General features: G+C 43.0%; 2 protein-coding genes across 2 annotated transcripts; both read right to left on the reverse strand.

Moving 5' to 3' along the window:
* Positions 1-2,374: 2,374 nt before the first annotated feature.
* Positions 2,375-3,790, reverse strand: LOC144366093 (sperm motility kinase 4A-like). The gene has a single exon (XM_078019456.1). The coding sequence runs from the start codon at positions 3,788-3,790 to the stop codon at positions 2,375-2,377; it is 1,416 nt and encodes a 471-aa protein (XP_077875582.1).
* A 7,714-nt stretch (positions 3,791-11,504) lies between these two features.
* On the reverse strand, positions 11,505-12,917 carry LOC144366100 (sperm motility kinase-like). The gene has a single exon (XM_078019469.1). The coding sequence runs from the start codon at positions 12,915-12,917 to the stop codon at positions 11,505-11,507; it is 1,413 nt and encodes a 470-aa protein (XP_077875595.1).
* Positions 12,918-15,205: the final 2,288 nt, after the last annotated feature.

The raw sequence follows: 15,205 nt of genomic DNA on the forward strand, positions 1-15,205 counted from the left end.
TTTATTCTCATAAGAGTGGCATCTACTTTAAAACTCTCCAAAGAAGGCTGTGGTGATATCATATGAGCAAGGAGCTTGCTTCTCACTCCAAGTCACATGTGCAAAGTAGAAAGATGCCAAACCACTGGGAGGTTCCCAGGCTGCCCCTCTGCTGTGTGAACATTCTCTAAGAATTTGAAAGGCTCTTTCCAGACTGCAACACTGCATGGGGCCAAGGACCAAAGCCACTAGGTATATTGATACCCCAGAATCCATACAAGTTGCAACCCAAACCTTGTTCTGTTTTTCTAAATTTGCATCCTAAAGACAACCTTCTTTACTTTTCTCCTTCTTATATCATCAAAATATTTCAGTCACATTTACACATCTTTTATACAACTTCATATTCATTTCACCCATTGGCTTTGAAGAACTTCCATTGTTGATTAAAATATTTCACATCTTCTGAACTCTCTAGTGATTCTGATCAGATTAAAATTGACCATATGTTTAGGACTTGGGACAGATCGGGAAGGAACTTTCTCAGCATAGTGTAAAGGTTGCCTTAGTTAAATACACCATTTGAAAATGGTGTAATCATGTTATAAATTATTATGTATTCATTAAATTATATATTCATAAACATGTGGCAAGCCTGGGTCTGAGCATTATCCAACTTACATCTTAAGTTGAACCTTTAGCCCTCTCTGAGGACCTACTACAGCTCATATTCACATTTGTGAAAGTGAAGCACAGGAGGTTAAATCAGGAATTATAGCTCACACAGCCTGCCTTCCAGAGTCTTCAGTGTTAACAAGAAATTCTCAACAAACCTTTTACTAGTAAAATTGTCATCTGTATGACCATGGTCTTCATAAGCAAACAACATTCTCAACTGAAATAGTAATTGGTCCATGCTAGGGTTGCTTTCTGACCAACTCTTCAGGACATACTTGGAATCATTTCACTCTGGGCAAAATTTGTTAACGGAGCCAGGTTATTATAAGACTAAAGTTTTTAAAAATTGAACTATGAAACTTGGAGTTATTCTAAATGCTCCCATCCCAATTGATAGTAGAAGCAAATGTCACTCCATTTTGGTTTATGACTTCATCCTGTAAAACAACCATGCCAAGTAGAAGAGTCATGACTGGGGAAGATGTTATTTCTTTTGCTATAGAAATCTTTAAGAACAAGGAACTACCTAATGGGACATTGTTTCTGTAACTAGGGGAGACTGGGCTGTGATTGGTTAGGCTTCCCTCCTTTGACTGCACTGTCCTTCTGTAACCTGGCTTGCTTGCATTGGCTAGACCCCCCTGAACATCACTTTTGCAGTTTTCAGGCTTATAAGGAGTGCCCTTGCAATTGTTCTGGTCAGCCGTCACCAGTGTGCTTCAATAAAGGCTTGATTCGATTATACGTGAGTGGTTGTGAGTGGTCTGTAAGTCAGTGTATGAAACCCTGGGATGAAGCCCTGGGACGAAGCTTTAACAAAATAAAATTCTCACAGCTATATTTGGCATCTTGAAAGCAATTTTCTGGATAAACACATAACATTTTTTTCCAACCAAGTTTATCCAGAAAATTGCTGTTATATTAATTGCTGTTATATTATAATATGGTAATTCTTTGATCTGAGGCTTACAAATAATATCATTAACCAGAGAGTACATAGAGTACTTTTACTTTTTTGTTATCAATTTCTGACCACTAAAGGTCAATTTCTGACCACTAAAGGTTAAAGGCAGGAAGAAGCTGCCAGAGCTAGCGATGGCAGGGCTGGAAGGTTCAGGAAGCCTCCTGTGCAACCCACTGTACCCCCACACTTCAGGCCTGAAGACGAGGAAAAGATCTGGTCAAGGAAAAGATCCGGTCAAAGTGACCAGCTCAAAGTGAATCAAGTCTACACTGTCTCAAGGGGAGCAAGTCCACATTTACATTGGCTTGAGGCCAGTGAGTCCCCATGTACCCTGGCTCAATGGCTCAAGTTGAGCGACTATATAATTAGTAGAGGGAGGCACTGTGGTCCAGGCCTTGGAGAGGCTAGCTACTGGTCTCTGGATCTAGTCCTTAGGCCTTTCTCTAAAAAAACAAAACCCACAATTTTTTAAATCTTTGAAACAACTTTTTATTATACAATGTTAAATAAAAAATAAAAAAAATAAATTTCTCCCAAAGCATGGAAGAAAGGACAAAGAGCAGGACAGGGGGAAGGAAGTGTCCCAGGGAAAAGTCTATGATGTGTTCCACAGAGAAAAGTCTCTTAGGATGTGTCTTCGCAGGTGGGGGCAGAGGAGTCTTCTGGTGGATGCAGATGCGCTCCTGCCTGGATCTGGGTGGAGAAGCCTGAGCCCGTCAGCAGCCACACAGCTTAGCATCTTCCTGCTGTCCATCAGTTCTGTCTGTCTGGGCTGGGCGTTTCCACGGGAACCACTCTCTTTCTGGAGAGTGGCCCACGGAAGCAGGGTATGCAGCATAGCTGCCGGAGGCATTTGGCAATCCTCCTCCTCACCCTCTTCCAACCCGGGATTCTGTCTGGGGCTTGCCTTCTGGAGGTCTCTTGGGAGGGTGAGGGGCTGGGCACTGGGTCAGGCTGGGAGGCTGGGCTGGGAGGCAGTGTGTCCTTGAGGAAGCAGCGGAGAGTGATGGTGGGCATGCTGGCTCTTCTAGCAGGCTGCTGCTGCTGCTGCTCACAGGGCAAGGGAAGGGCAGGCTCACTGGGAAACTTCTTGTGGCAGACCCAGGGAGGATCCTTAGGGCCTGGGTAATGCTTGGGCTTCACCTGGGCAGTGGAGGCCTCCCCTTGGGTGCTCTGGTGCTGGAGGATGCGGTAAGTGGCCATGGCATCATTGAATTTCCTTCTCACCACGGACACCCAGGTGTTGTAGTGGTCATAACCCATGTTGATCATAGTTTTCAAGATTGTGAGGTCCGGGAGTTTGGGGAGTACCTCACAAGGAGAACTGGGTGGAGCTTCCTCTCCCTGGGTCAGCCACGGGTGCCCCATTACCTGGTCTATGGTGGGCCTCTGCTTGGGGTCCACTTTGAGTATCTCACGGATGAGGCTCTTGGCTTCCTTGGAGACATGTGAAGGAATGATGTACCTTCCCAACCTGATGAGTTTCTTCAGCTTGCTGTCGGTGCTTGCCTCAAAGGGCCAGATCCCTGTGAGCATTGAATAGAGGACCACACCCAAGCTCCAGATGTCTGCCGGGGGGCCCTCATATTCTTGATGACAGATAATTTCTGGGGGAACATAGAGGAGAGTGCCAAAGAATTTATTGAGCTTCTTTCCAGCTGTGACTCTGGTGCTCAGGCCAAAGTCAATGAGCTTCACATTGCGTTCGTCATCCACCATCACGTTCTCCGGCTTCAGGTCCAGGTGCACGATGCCCTTCTGGTGGCAGTACTGCACGGCCTGCCCGATCTGCCTAAACATTCTGCGGGCCTCCTCCTCATCCATGCCAGTTGTTGGGATGAAATCCCAAAGCTCTCCCCCACCTGCGTGCTCCATGATGAGGTAGAGGTATTTCTTGGTCTCCATGACCTGAAAGAGATGGATCACATTTGGGTGGTCCAATTCCGCCATCATCTCTGGTTCAGATAGCAAGGTGAATTTCGTGGCTCCTTTGGCCAAGACCTTCACTGCAACCTGTGTCCCAGTAAGAAGATGGCGGGCAAGTTTCAACTGGGCAAAGCCCCCTTCCCCAATGTCCTTCAGGACCATGTAATGGTCCGTGAAGGCAGGCTCAGAGCAAGAGCTCTGCTCCTGCAGCTCTACTCTGCTCTGACTACACTGATCTCTCATCCTAAACAGGAACAAGGATGCTAGATAAACTAAAAAAAAAATAATAAACCAAAACAAAAAACCAAAACAAAAAACCAGAAAAAGAAAGCAAAGAAAACAAAAGGGAGAAAAAAAAACCCAAATCAAAAAACCCAATATACAAAGACCACAACCAGCCACCAATCACCAACCACCAACCACCACCAAACGCTCTAACTATCTGGGAGTCCGACAGGTCACCACCAAGAGCTTCCTGTACTTATGGACAAAAAACCCAGCCACGGCCACTCTCTTATATACCCGCAGGTTGAGATCGCCTCACAGTGGCTCCTTGTGAGATCAGAGCCAGAAATCACTCAGGCACACCCAGGCATAACCCCCAGGGGTCATCTCACTTTTGGGCCTCCAGGACCTTTCCAACTTCCATAATAACTTTCCAACTTTCATAAGAGAACAAGAAAGGACCCTGGAAGGTGTTTTGCTTCAGTGGGTTTTGGAGACTGATATTTACTGGTTTAGAATTTAAAATTTGTACGATATTCAGTGGTCTTTTCATTTTTGAGTCTGAAAATCTGTAATCACTTTGTGGCTTTGAATGGCCTCATTCTATCTATGCTCAAGATTCCTGCTTTTTATTGCTCTGCACTGAGCATCTTTCCTCCACTGGGCCCTTACTCCATGATGGACTACCTGTCCTTGGGCAGAGCAATGGAGTGAGCCATCTAGTAACTGAGACCTCTGTAACTGTTAGCCCCACAGAATCTTCTCCTCCTCCAAGTTGTTCTTGTTGCATATTTTGGTCAAAGAGACAAAAGAGATAATTAAAATACAGCCATACATCACTGCACAGCTTGATAAATGAAATTGTGTGTGTGTGTGTGTCCACACTTGTGCAGTTCTGGGAACTGAACCAGGTTCTTGCACATACTGGAGAAGCTCTTGTAATGTGCACATCCCATCCCAGGGGTTGGGGCTTTCTGGCCTAACCAGCCCTCAATCCTGTTACATTGAGGCTGAACTGAATACAAGAATTTTGGAGGGATACCTACATTCAAACCAGAGCACATGATAAACCAGAACCCATGGAATTGTTCCCCATTAGATGTGTCCTGTGTGAGGGGAGTCCTTCATGTTGCGCTAAAGGACTAATATTAGATAGGAACTCACATCTTGATGGAGACAGAAAGAAACCTGGTAAAATAAATTTGTGACAATTATTTAAAAAAGCTAGTGCTATTTTTGTTTTCTATAAGATATAAGAGAATAATATGAAAGCACCCCAGTTTTCTTCTATAGTATCAAATAAATAGCATATATAACACTGTAACATGAATGAATGAGGGAGAGGTGTAGAAGAGGTACAGAAGCCTCATCTGTGTACTACTGAAGTCATGTTGCTAAAGATTCACACCAGAGTGGCATCTTTCTCACGTTAAATGGAACCCCCAAGGGAAACACAAGGAAGTCCTTGTAGAGCATACCCAACATGAGAGGTTAGGGAATTGAAATGCTTCACTATCATGAACTAAATAGGAGGAAAGACAATCAAAGAAACAAAGTGTATTAAATAAAAGCTTGTGATGTTCTTATAAGGACACAAGACATGCTGACCCAAGGGTCCATCCTTTTGTCCTTATAAGGACAAAAGCCACAGCAAACCAAAGGCCTTGTCCTGATCTCCTTATAAGGACACATGCCATTCTAAACCAGGGAGCCTCCATGATCTCCTTATAAGGGCACAAGTCAAGGTGATCCAGGGCCCCACCCAGAAATTTTTAAAAGGGCACAAACCAAGCTGAACCAAGACCCCACCCTGATCTCCATTTATGACACAAACCACACTGAATCAAGAGCCCCATCCTGATCTCTAGAGACAGAAAGACCCTTCCAGAGAAACCCAGAGCCTCCTCTTTTCAATGACATGCTAGAAAGACAAAAACTAGCAGATCTGAGCTCATAATTAACATTAGCACAGTGCTTGGTACATAGGCATCTCTCCATAATATCTGATAGCATATTAATGAAGGCAAGAGTGAATGTATATGGTATAGCTAGCTACAGGAACCTCTCAACTTCTGACACTGAAATTCTCTATCTCCTGAGAGTAATAAAACTGTGCTTTGGTTAAGGTATATTTTAACAAGATGATTGTTAAGAACCTGGGTTGATGTGTGACCTTGACAAACTCCTTCAACTCTGTAAAACTCAGTTATTCATACAGAGCACTCACAGTACATAGTAGGAGTTCAACATGTTTGTTCCTTCCATAGAGAGATTTATGGTCGCATCTGACTCTTCAGAGGAGTTTTTCAGAGGATATGTTCAGCCTTTAAAAACTGGCCAGTTCTACAGTGTACTATGTAACAGGGTCATTTGTTAAGAAATTTGGGCTCAGAAGGCAGTTGATTGAAACTTAGCACTAATAATATGGGAACTGCCTCTCTATTCTCACAACCTAACCTAGAAATCTAAGAGCTTTTTGTTCTTGGAATACTCTAATGACAGCAAAACTCCCCAATTTAGAGATTCTAACTCTCCATTACATTTCTGAGGGCTTGTGAATTGCCCTGACCTTCCATTTTTGAAAGTAGATTTTCTCCTTAGCCTTCCACTGTACTGGACCAAACTCTTAATTACTATGTATTATTAAATCCTCTTAAATTAAGATGTGGGAAAATGTGTGTCCTGTAATTTCATCAAGCTTGGAAAACTATGTTTATTCACAGGTAGAAAGGGCAGAGTGTCTTTCATCTACTACATAAAACCACCATCAAATAACAGGAAATGCTACACTGCTCCCTGCAGTGCCTGGAAACTGCTTGAAATGTCCTTCATAGCACTAAGGTATTTGAAAATAGATTTATATTACATTACTAACATTATATCAGTGGAAAAGTTTCCATGTACATGAATACAAAGACCTGCACTACTAAACCTGAGAAACTAGTGAGGGGCAATTGTGGAATTAAAAAAAAGACAAACACATAGATATTGAGAGAAAGCTGGCATAAGGTTGAACACTGCATTCTGATGGAGAAAAGGATGACACAGAGATGGAACAGGAAGTTTATTATGTAGGGCCTCATAATCAGGAAGAGGCATTGTTGTTTGTGTCCTGGAAACTTACAGGGACAGAAACATTCTTGTAGCTATTTCACTATTGCAATGCTAGGAGCTTACTATGGCACTAAGAAAGCACACTGTCCGAAGTTTCCACTTAACTAAAGCCAAAAAACAAAAGCAAAAAATAAATGAATAAAAATTAAAAAAAAAACCTACAATATTCAAAGACCACCACCACCAGTAACTAGCCACCAACAAACGTGCTAACTATCTGGGATTCTGATAGGTTACAACCAAGAGCTTCCTGTACTTATTGACAAAACACCAGATGCAGTCATGCTCTTATATACCTGCAGTTTGAAATTCCCTCACAAGCCTGTCATCTCAGCCATTCGGGAGGCTGAAACAGGAGGATCATGAGTTCAAAGCCAGCCTCAGTACAGTGAGACTCTGTCCCTAAATACAATGAAGAGCTGGGGATGTGGCTCAGGGGTTGAGTGCCACTGAATTCAATCCCTGATACCAAAAAAAAAAAACAACCAAAAAAATAGAAATAAAGAACAAACCCCCCAAAACCCCCCAAACCTCACAATGTCACAATGGCTCTTTGTGAGGTCAGAGCCAGACAACCACCCAGTGGTTATCTCTTTGTGGGCCTCCAGGGCCTTTCTCACTTTCATAATATGAATAAGAAAGGACTCTGAAAGAGCTTTTGTTTCAGTGGGTTTTGGAGACTGATATTTTCTTGTTTAGAATTTAAAATCTGTAGGACACTTCAGTGGTCTTTTCATTTTGAGTCTGAAAATCTGTAATCACTTTGTGGCTTTGGAAAATCTCATCACGTCCACACTCAAGTTTCTGCTTCTTTACTGCTCTGAACTGAGCAGCTTTCCTCCCCTGGACCCTTACCCCATGATGGACTACCTGTTCTTGGGCAGAGCAATGGAGTCAGCCATCTAGGAACCACAGCGCATAATAAATAAGAGCCCAGTGAGTTGGCCCCCACTAGATGTGCCCTGTGTGAGGGGAGTGGTCCATGTTGCATTGAAGAACATTAGATAGGGACTAAGATCTTGATAAAGGCAGAAAGATCCCTGGTAAAGCAAATTCATGACAATTATAAAAGCTAGCGCTACTTTTCTTTTCTACAAGGGTGAGAATAGCGTATCAGAACACCTCAATTTTATTTCATGGTATTGAATAAATGCCATATGTAACACTGTAACATTAGTAACTGAGGAAGAAGGGTTGGAGAGCCATGTCTGTACATTGCTATGGATTCAGGCCAGAGTGGCATCTATTTCTCATGTTAAATGAAACTTCTGTGAGAGTCTCTTTCTTAGCCTTACCAGGCTTCTTTAGAAAATAAGGTGTGTGGGTGCCAAGACCTTGAGTCAGGGCTCAGACATCTTGGGACATGAGATCCACTGGCACTTGGGAGTTGAAGAAGTCACAGTGTAGGATGATAGGATTCTAATGGCACCCTATATCCTGTCCAGCAGGACATCAAAGCAACTCAGAGTAAACCAGAGTTGTGTCCTGGTTCAGCTGGTGTACACACCTGGGACTGAGTACCAGAGGTGGTGCATCCTGCCTGCCCTGCCAGAAACTGGTGAGCCTGAGTATCCTGTAGGCTGTCAGCTGTAGCCAGTCAGCATCTGGATTCACATCACCTCATCCACTGGCCCCAAATGTCCTACCATGTAAGAAGAAAAGGATGAAACAAGCATCTTCCCTCCCATAGTGTCACCCAGCAGCTGCTGGGAGATCCAGCTGTAGTCTTCTTTAAGTGTTCATTTCTCAGGATACAGCAGGACCTTCAACTAAGCTTCGTAATAATCGTTGTACTTTTTTGAGCCCTTATGATGTCTTACACACTAGAAAGGATATGCATTCTCTATTTGAAACAACATAACAATCCCAACCTTAAGTATCAAGTATCCCAAACATTAGTACTGCTAAATACTATTCATTGGTTTTATACAGTGATAAATAAGTTTGAAAAATGATGATCATCAATTCAGTGATATAAATGGTAATTCTCCAAAAAATGGAATCCATGTAAAATTTTCCAACCTTAGTCCTAGGGCAACTTGGAGTAACTGGGTATTTTAAGGAACACAAAATTAAAGCTTATGTCATGGTGGAACTCATGCCACTATCTTTGAAAATGGAAACTCATGATATACAGGGATGGCCAATGATTTCTTAAGGTATCTCTGTTTATTCTCATAAGAGTGGCATCTACTTTAAAACTCTCCAAAGGAGGTTATGATGATATCATATGAGCAAGGAGCTTGCTTCTCACTCCAAGTCACATGTGCAAAGTAGAAAGATGCCAAACCACTGGGAGGTTCCCAGGCTGCCCCTCTGCTGTGTGAACATTCTCTAAGAATTTGAAAGGCCCTGTCCAGAGTGCAACACTGCATGGAGCCAAGGACCAAAGCCACTAGGTATATTGATACCCCAGAATCCATACAAGCTGCAACCCAAACCTTGTTTTGTTTTTCTAAATTTGCATCCTAAAGACACCCTTCTTTACTTTTCTCCTTCTTATATCATCAAAATATTTCAGTCACATTTACACATCTTTTATACAACTTCATATTCATTTCACCCATTGGCTTTGAAGAACTTCCATTGGTGATTAAAATATTTCACATCTTCTGAACTCTCTAGTGATTCTGATCAGATTAAAATTGACCGTATATTTAGGACTTGGGACAGATCAGGAAGGAACTTTCTCAGCATAGTGTAAAGGTTGCCTTAGTTAAATACACCATTTGTAAATGGTGTAATCATGTTATAAATTATTATGTATTCATTAAATTATATATTCATAAACATGTGGCAAGCCTGGGTCTGAGCATTATCCAACTTATCTTAAGTTGAACCTTTAGCCCGCTCTGAGGACCTCCTACAGCTCATATTCACATTTGTGAAAGTGAAGCACAGGAGGTTAAATCAGGAATTATAGCTCACACAGCCTGCCTTCCAGAGTCTTCAGTGTTAACAAGAAATTCTCAACAAACCTTTTACTAGTAAAATTGTCATTTGTTTGACCATGGTCTTCATAAGCAAACAACATTCTCAACTGAAATAGTAATTGGTCCATGCTAGGGTTGCTTTCTGACCAACTTTTTTTTTTTAATTTTTTATTTTTTTTATTGGTTCACAACATTACAAAGCTCTTGACATATCATATTTCATACATTAGATTGAAGTGGGTTATGAACTCCCAATTTTACCCCAAATGCAGATTGCCAAATCATGTCGGTTATACATCCACAATTACTGACCAACTCTTCAGGACATAGTTGGAATCATTTCACTCTGGGCAAAATTTGTTAACGGAGCCAGGTTATTATAAGACTAAAGTTTTTAAAAATTGAACTATGAAACTTGGAGTTATTCTAAATGCTCCCATCCCCCAAAATTGTGATAGTAGAAGCACATGTCACTCCATTTTGGTTTATGACTTCATCCTGTAAAACAACTATACCAAGTAGAAGAGTCATGACTGGGGCAAGATGTTATTTCTTTTGCTATAGAAATCTTTAAGAACAAGGAACTACCTAATGGGACATTGTTTCTGTAACTAGGGGTGACTGGGCTGTGATTGGTTAGGCTTCCCTACTTTGACTGCACTGTCCTGCTTCTGTAACCTGGCTTGCTTGCATTGGCTAGACCCCCTGAACATCCCTTTTGCAGTTTTCAGGCTTATAAAGAGTGCCCTTGCAATTGTTCTGGTCAGCCGCCACCAGTGTGCTTCAATAAAAGCTTGATTTGATTCAGGGACGAAGCTTTAACAAAATAAAATTCTCACAGCTATATTTGGCATCTTGAAAGCAATTTTCTGGATAAACACATTATAACATTTTATATAGAAAATTGCTGTTATAATATTATAATATGGTAATTAATATGGTAATTCTTTGAGGCTTACAAATAATAGAGGCTTACAAATAATATCATTAACCATGTTAACCATGGAGTACTTTTACTTTTTTGTTATCAATTTCTGACCACTAAAGGTTAAAGGCAGGAAGAAGCTGCCAGAGCTAGAGATGGCAGGGCTGGAAGGTTCAGGAAGCCTCCTGTGCAACCCACTGTCCCCACACACTTCAGGCAGGTCTGAAGAAGAGAAGATCTGGTCAAAGTGACCAGCTCAAAGTGAATCAAGTCTACATTGTCTCAAGGGGAGCAAGTCCACATTTACATTGGCTTGAGGCCAGTGACTCCCCATCTACCCTGGCTCAATGGCTCAAGTGGAGCGACTATATAATTAGTAGAGGGAGGCACTGTGGTCCAGGCCTTGGAGAGGATAGCTACTGGGCTCTGGCTCTAGTCCTTAGGCCTTTCTCTAAAAAAACAAAACCCACAATTTTTTAAATCTTTGAAACAATTTTTTATTATACAATGTTAAATAAAAAATAAAAAAATAAATTTCTCCCAAAGCATGGAAGAAAGGACAAAGAGCAGGACAGGGGGAAGGAAGTGTCCCAGGGAAAAGTCTATGATGTGTTCCACAGAGAAAAGTCTCTTAGGATGTGTCTTCGCAGGTGGGGGCAGAGGAGTCTTCTGGTGGATGCAGATGCGCTCCTGCCTGGATCTGGGTGGAGAAACCTGAGCCCGTCGGCAGCCACACAGCTTAGCATCTTCCTGCTGTCCATCAGTTCTGTCTGTCTGGGCTGGGCGTTTCCACGGGAACCACTCTCTTTCTGGAGAGTGGCCCACGGAAGCAGGGTATGCAGCATAGCTGCCGGAGGCATTTGGCAATCCTCCTCCTCACCCTCTTCCAACCCGGGATTCTGTCTGGGGCTTGCCTTCTGGAGGTCTCTTGGGAGGGTGAGGGGCTGGGCACTGGGTCAGGCTGGGAGGCTGGGCTGGGAGGCAGTGTGTCCTTGAGGAAGCAGCGGAGAGTAATGGTGGGCATGCTGGCTCTTCTAGCAGGCTGCTGCTGCTGCTCACAGGGCAAGGGAAGGGCAGGCTCACTGGGAAACTTCTTGTGGCAGACCCAGGGAGGATCCTTAGGGCCTGGGTAATGCTTGGGCTTCACCTGGGCAGTGGAGGCCTCCCCTTGGGTGCTCTGGTGCTGGAGGATGCGGTAAGTGGCCATGGCATCATTGAATTTCCTTCTCACCACGGACACCCAGGTGTTGTAGTGGTCATAACCCATGTTGATCATAGTTTTCAAGATTGTGAGGTCCGGGAGTTTGGGGAGTACCTCACAAGGAGAACTGGGTGGAGCTTCCTCTCCCTGGGTCAGCCACGGGTGCCCCATTACCTGGTCTATGGTGGGCCTCTGCTTGGGGTCCACTTTGAGTATCTCACGGATGAGGCTCTTGGCTTCCTTGGAGACATGTGAAGGAATGATGTACCTTCCCAACCTGATGAGTTTCTTCAGCTTGCTGTCGGTGCTTGCCTCAAAGGGCCAGATCCCTGTGAGCATTGAATAGAGGACCACACCCAAGCTCCAGATGTCTGCCGGGGGGCCCTCATATTCTTGATGACAGATAATTTCTGGGGGAACATAGAGGAGAGTGCCAAAGAATTTATTGAGCTTCTTTCCAGCTGTGACTCTGGTGCTCAGGCCAAAGTCAATGAGCTTCACATTGCGTTCCTCATCCACCACCACGTTCTCCGGCTTCAGGTCCAGGTGCACGATGCCCTTCTGGTGGCAGTACTGCACGGCCTGCCCGATCTGCCTAAACATTCTGCGGGCCTCCTCCTCATCCATGCCAGTTGTTGGGATGAAATCCCAAAGCTCTCCCCCACCTGCGTGCTCCATGATGAGGTAGAGGTATTTCTTGGTCTCCATGACCTGAAAGAGATGGATCACATTTGGGTGGTCCAATTCCGCCATCATCTCTGGTTCAGATAGCAAGGTGAATTTCGTGGCTCCTTTGGCCAAGACCTTCACTGCAACCTGTGTCCCAGTAAGAAGATGGCGGGCAAGTTTCAACTGGGCAAAGCCCCCTTCCCCAATGTCCTTCAGGACCATGTAATGGTCCGTGAAGGCAGGCTCAGAGCAAGAGCTCTGCTCCTGCAGCTCTACTCTGCTCTGACTACACTGATCTCTCATCCTAAACAGGAACAAGGATGCTAGATAAACTAAAAAAAAAATAATAAACCAAAACAAAAAACCAAAACAAAAAACCAGAAAAAGAAAGCAAAGAAAACAAAAGGGAGGAAAAAAAACCCCAAATCAAAAAACCCAATATACAAAGACCACAACCAGCCACCAATCACCAACCACCAACCACCACCAAACGCTCTAACTATCTGGGAGTCCGACAGGTCACCACCAAGAGCTTCCTGTACTTATGGACAAAAAACCCAGCCACGGCCACTCTCTTATATACCCGCAGGTTGAGATCGCCTCACAGTGGCTCCTTGTGAGATCAGAGCCAGAAATCACTCAGGCACACCCAGGCATAACCCCCAGGGGTCATCTCACTTTTGGGCCTCCAGGACCTTTCCAACTTCCATAATAACTTTCCAACTTTCATAAGAGAACAAGAAAGGACCCTGGAAGGTGTTTTGCTTCAGTGGGTTTTGGAGACTGATATTTACTGGTTTAGAATTTAAAATTTGTACGATATTCAGTGGTCTTTTCATTTTGAGTCTGAAAATCTGTAATCACTTTGTGGCTTTGAATGGCCTCATTCTATCTATGCTCTAGATTTCTGCTTTTTATTGCTCTGCACTGAGCATCTTTTCTCCACTGGGCCCTTACTCTATGATGGACTACCTGTCCTTGGGCAGAAAATGGAGTGATCGATCTAGAAACTGAGACCTCTGGAACTGTTAGCCCCACAGAATCTTCTCCTCCTCCAAGTTGTTCTTGTTGGATATTTTGGTCAAAGAGACAAGAGAGATAATTAAAATACAGCCATACATCACTGCACAGCTTGATAAATGAAATTGTGTGTGTGTGTGTTTGTGTGTGTGAACCAGGTTCTTGCACATACTGGAGAAGCTCTTGTAATGTGCACATCCCATCCCTGGGGTTGGGGCTTTCTGGCCTAACCAGCTCTCAATCCAGTTACATTGAGGCTGAACTGAATACAGGAATTTTGGAGGGATACCTACATTCAAACCAGAGCACATGATAAACCATGATGGCTTATAATCAGGAAGAGGCATTGTTGTTTGTGTCCTGGAAACTTACAGGAATAGAAACATTCTTGTAGCTACTTCACTATTGTAATGCTAGGAGCTTACTATGGCACTATGAAAGCACATTGTCCTAAGTTTCTACCAAACTAAAGCCAAAAAATAAAAATAAAAATAAATGAATAAAAATAAAAAAACCTACAATATTCAAAGACCACAACCACCAGTCACTAGCCACCAACAAACGTGCTAACTATCTGGGAGTCTGATAGGTTACAACCAAGGCCTTCCTGTACTTATTGACAAAACACCAGATGCAGTCATGCTCTTATATACCTGCAGTTTGAAATTCCCTCACAAGCCTGTCATCCCAGCCATCATAGTGTAAAGGTTGCCTTAGTTAAATACAACACTATCCTAAAGCTGGGCCTTATTTTGAAAATGGTGTAATCATGTTATAAATTATTATGCATTCATTAAATTATATATTCATAAACATGTATGGGATGGTGGCAAGCCTGGGTCTGAGCATTATCCAACTTACATCTTAAGTTGAACCTTTAGCCCTCTCTGAGTGACCTACTACAGCTCATATTCACATTTGTGAAAGTGAAGCACTGGAGGTTAAATCAGGAATTATAGCTCACACAGCCTAGCTTCCAGAGTCTTCAGTGTTAACAAGAAATTCTCAACAAACAAACCTTTTACTAGTAAAATTGTCATCTCTATGACCATGGTCTTCATAAGCAAACAACATTCTCAACTGAAATAGTAATTGAATTTAGTAATTGAATAGTAATAGAATTGAAATAGAAATTGGTCCATGCTAGGGCTGCTTTCTGACCAACTCTTCAGGACATACTTGGAATCATTTCACTCTGGACAAAATTTGTTAATGGAGCCAGGTTATTATAAGACTAAAGTTTTTAAAAATTGAACTATGAAACTTGGAGTTATCCTAAATGCTCCCATCCCCCAAAATTGTGATAGTAAAAGCAAATGTCACTCCATTTTGGTTTATGACTTCATCCTGTAAAACAACCATGCCAAGTAAGTCATGATTGGGGCAAGATGTTCTTTTCCTTTTGCTATAGAAATATTTGAGAACACGGAACTACCTAATGGGACATTGTTTCTGTAACTAGGGGTGACTGGGCTGTGATTGGTTAGGCTTCCCTCCTTTGACTGCACTGTCCTGCTTCTGTAACCTGGCTTGCTTGCATTGGCTAGACCCGCTGAACATCCCTTTTGGGG

Source organism: Ictidomys tridecemlineatus, chromosome 1 (genome assembly GCF_052094955.1).
Source record: "Ictidomys tridecemlineatus isolate mIctTri1 chromosome 1, mIctTri1.hap1, whole genome shotgun sequence".
NCBI lineage: Eukaryota > Metazoa > Chordata > Mammalia > Rodentia > Sciuridae > Ictidomys > Ictidomys tridecemlineatus.

Coding starts and splice junctions, on each gene's coding strand:
- LOC144366093 (XM_078019456.1), bottom strand. CDS start 3,790: ATGAGAGATCAGTGTAGTCAGAGCAGAGTAGAGCTGCAGGAGCAGAGC.
- LOC144366100 (XM_078019469.1), bottom strand. CDS start 12,917: ATGAGAGATCAGTGTAGTCAGAGCAGAGTAGAGCTGCAGGAGCAGAGC.